We start from the raw sequence: 3,981 nt of genomic DNA on the forward strand, positions 1-3,981 counted from the left end.
ATTTCTTTCCAACTCTAATACGTTATAATTTTATTACATTATTGTAATGTATCTTTGTACTATCTCTTGTTAATCTGCCTGAATTCGTTTTGTATTTTCTTTTCAATTTTCTCATAACCAATGTGTCACTTTTCCTTCTTCTGCATCATTTTTGAAAGTCTCTCTTCTCTCATCCACTCCTTGTCCACTACTCCTCAAAATGGAGGAAAATCCAATGGCTCTAATTAGATTTTTCACTTACGGTGAAACAAATAAGTTTTCAGTTCTATATGCATTTTTCTGCGACTATTGTAGTGAAATGTTACTGAAATTAAATGGATTTTTAAAATTTAAAACTTGATCTTATACTGATTAATTCTGTATTTGCTAGAAAATGTATTATTATTATTATTATTATTCATACATGGTTGCCTATGTCAAATCAAGATAGTACAATTAAAATATCTGAAGTGGGCAACAGCTATTAAAAAAACAAAAGAGCTGCAGATGCTGGAAATTAGAAACAAGAATACAAATTGACAGAAATGTTCAGCAGGTCTGGCAGCTTTTGTGGAGATAAATCAGAGTTAATATTTTGGGTCCAACAACCTGAAGAAAAGCCTTAAGAAGGGTCACTCGACCTGAAACGCTAACTCTGATTTATCTCCACAGATGCTGCAGACCTACTGAGCTTTTCCAGTGAGTTCTATTGTGGATAATATTTATTAATAGACATCTCACTTACCTCTGTTTGGAATGGTAAGGCGGCCACCTAAAAAATTAAAAGTTCCAAATGCGGTATTTGAAGCATCCCTCAATAATGATTTGTTGTTCATTTGCATCGAGAGTCTTGCCATAAGGTTTGAAGTATCAGAATGTACTGTACCATTGCGTAATGTATGTCTTTCATTTGCAAGCCGGTCCAGAAGGGGAGAGTTAGTCATTGGAATCTTGTCTGAGATATCTTGTCGTGAGCGGATTGAGCCTTGGTATGCTGATGTGCTTGTGAGGTCAGGCTGAATTGTAAGCAAATGGGAGTTATCTATCAGAATGAAAACAGACAAGCCACTGTGAAAAATACTTTGCATTTCATGAATTACTGAACACACTTTTAACACCAGAATAAGTTAATTGTATGTCCTCTGAATACAAACTGCATACTTCCTTCATTCAACAGGTTTACAGCTTAAGGATTTTCAAAAATCACTGATTGCAAAAATATACAGACATAATTGTGAAGGTTGCATTGAACAGAGGTTCCAGTTTCATAGTTTGAAAATCAATTCATTCAAATAATTACAGTTATTTATATATAATAGGCAATCAACACCACTCGGTTGTTTCAAATTCATGGATATGTATTAATAATTATTGTCCTTTCGTTGAAAATTGGATTTTCTGTGTAGAAACTCTATAGATGCTACAATACTGGGACATTGATATTTTGTTTCAAAAATCTAAGTGTAACATCCAATTATTGCTTGTATTTAGAGATATCTTAGGTGCATAGAATGCCAAACTTCCCTCTATCACGCGGAACAGGTAATCTTTTTTTCAGTTTTATGGACAATTTCCTTCTCACAAAAGTCCATCTCACAAATGGTTCAGTCAAAGTGTTGGATTCACAACATGCATGTGAGTGTCCATTGACAGGATTGTATATTACTTCCAGTTTAGAAAGGTGTTGGGGTAGGTAGAACCTGACAAAAATAATAAATAAAGTCTCAAGAAAGTTGTTCAGGTATATCTGAATCGAATAAAGTGGATTAAGCAAGAGAAATCGTTTCTGTGCTGAACTGTTGTAGCCAAGAGGTAAGGGGTCAAAAGCTTAATTTGAATTTTAAATTGCTGTTATTAATTTTCAGGCACGTTCCTTGATTCATCTATCCCTTCCTCTCATTTTCCTTAAAATCTAATAACAATCTTCCAAAAAGAAAACTAATAATAATAGACAAATAGGAATGACTAACCTTGTTTTGGTGTTTTAATGTTCACAGGTTGGAATCCTGTTGTTAAAATTGAAGAGTCAGTTACATCAGAATCAAAATCTTGCTGTTTTCTTCGATAAACGAGGATTACTACAACCATCAGTAAGGTTAGGCATACAGCTACTGCCACAACACCAGTGTATAGTGCAACATCACCAGGTACTGTAGAAGCTAAAAAAAAGAACATATTTAAAATATCAGTAAATGCACATCATCTTTCACAAAAATAAGGAATGATAAATCCTTTGATTAGAATACTTTCAAAATCAAAATTAAAATTGTTGTGATTAAGTACTATTTAAGATACTCATCATCTCAAGTTATCCATCATTATTATTAGTTTAATTTCTATATTAAATGACATCTACTTTATTAAATCCCCAAGCATATATTATTTAATTGAAAATTAAAATTGTGAGAAGAACAATAATCTCAAAACATACTTTCTTGGCAATTTAGTTGAAGACTTTAAGGGGATCAAGGGTTACAGGGAAAGTTAGGCGAATGTGTTTGAGAAATGTATCAGCCATGATTGAGTGACAGAGGAACCTTGATGGACTGAATGGCCTAATTCTGCTCCTATACCTTATGGTCTTATAGAAAATAATTTGTAGTGTAATAGTGCTCCCATTCCTCAAATGCAACTGTGAGCATTCAATGGCATTGCATTGATATTGAACACAGAACAGTACAGGCTCTTTTGCCCACCATGTCTGTGCCGACCATGACATTATTCTAAACTAATCCCATCTGCCTTCACGTGTCCATATCCCTTTAAATGTCTGTCTAAATGCCTCTTAAACATCAAAAACATATCTGCTTCTACCTGATAGTGCATTTCAGGCACCTAACACCTTCTGTGTAAAAACCTTGCCTTGCACATCTCCTTTAAACTTACCCCATCTTACCTTAAATCTAGGCCCCCTCATATTTGACATTTCCACCCTGGGAAAAAAAAAGACTCTGACTATCCACCCTGTCCAAGCCTTTCATAATGTTACATATCTTATAATTTTATATATTTTATTATCAGGTCATCCCTTAGCCTCTGACACTTGAGCAAAATCATTCCAAATTTGCACAATCGCTCCTTATAATTAATACAGTCCAATCCAGATAACATTCTGGTAAACCTCTTTTGCACCCATTCCAAGCCACCTCATTGTTCCGATAGGGTGGTGACCAGAACTGTACACTATACTCCAAATAGGGCCTAACTAAACTTTTATACAGCTCTAACATGACTTGCCAACTTTTAAACCCACGGCCTTGACGAAAGAAGGTAAACATGTCACATACCTTCTTTCCACCTTGCCCACATGTGCTGCCACTTCCCAAGAGCTATTGACTTGCACGCCAAGTGTACACCAATACTCCTAAGGTTCCTATATACTTTCGTCTTGTATTTGATCTCCAAAAATATATAACCTCACTTGTCTGGATTAAATTCCATCTACTATGTCTCTGCCCTACTTTCCAATTGATCTGTATTCTGCTGATTCCTTTTTATATTGCAAATAACAGAGATCCCGGCACTGAACCTTGTAGGACACCACTGGTCACAGACCTCTAGTCAGAAAAACATCCCGCAAATTACCCTTTCATTTTTATAACTAAGCCAATTTTTTATCCAACTTGCTGACTCACCGTGGACCCTATGTGACTTAGCCTTCTGGACCAGAAGGTACCTTGTCAAATGCTTGAGTAAATTCCTTAAAAAGTTGACCAAATTTGTGAGGCAACACCTCCCTTGCATAAAGGTATGATGACTATTCCTAATAAGTCTTTTCGCAACAGAGAGCGGCGGGAGCTGGGCGGAAGTTCAGACGGAGCGCAAAGCCGGTCGGGAAGGTAAGTGATTACTATTAGAGTGGGTGTGTTCTAAACCCCAGGTCCTACAAAGTAGGGTCTCCCTCCCTCCCTCCTCCTCTAACCTTAATTAAGAGTCCACAGACGTGCCACAAAAAGAGGGTCTAAGGAAGTTTAGATCGAAGAGTGAGGCTTCAGCTCAGGA

At 36.2% G+C, this 3,981-nt stretch overlaps 1 protein-coding gene across 1 annotated transcript in view; it reads right to left on the minus strand.

Moving 5' to 3' along the window:
- unc5a (unc-5 netrin receptor A) overlaps positions 1–3,981 on the minus strand; it is a 579,623-nt gene that overhangs the window by 66,193 nt on the left and 509,449 nt on the right. The window contains exons 8-9 of the mRNA XM_043704227.1: positions 1,950–2,138; positions 725–1,021 (exon numbers count right to left, since the gene is read on the minus strand). Of these exons, the coding sequence (XP_043560162.1) occupies positions 725–1,021; positions 1,950–2,138 (486 nt within the window). The remainder of the gene's footprint in view (positions 1–724; positions 1,022–1,949; positions 2,139–3,981) is intronic.

Source organism: Chiloscyllium plagiosum, chromosome 14, assembly GCF_004010195.1.
Source record: "Chiloscyllium plagiosum isolate BGI_BamShark_2017 chromosome 14, ASM401019v2, whole genome shotgun sequence".
Taxonomy (NCBI): Eukaryota; Metazoa; Chordata; class Chondrichthyes; order Orectolobiformes; family Hemiscylliidae; genus Chiloscyllium; species Chiloscyllium plagiosum.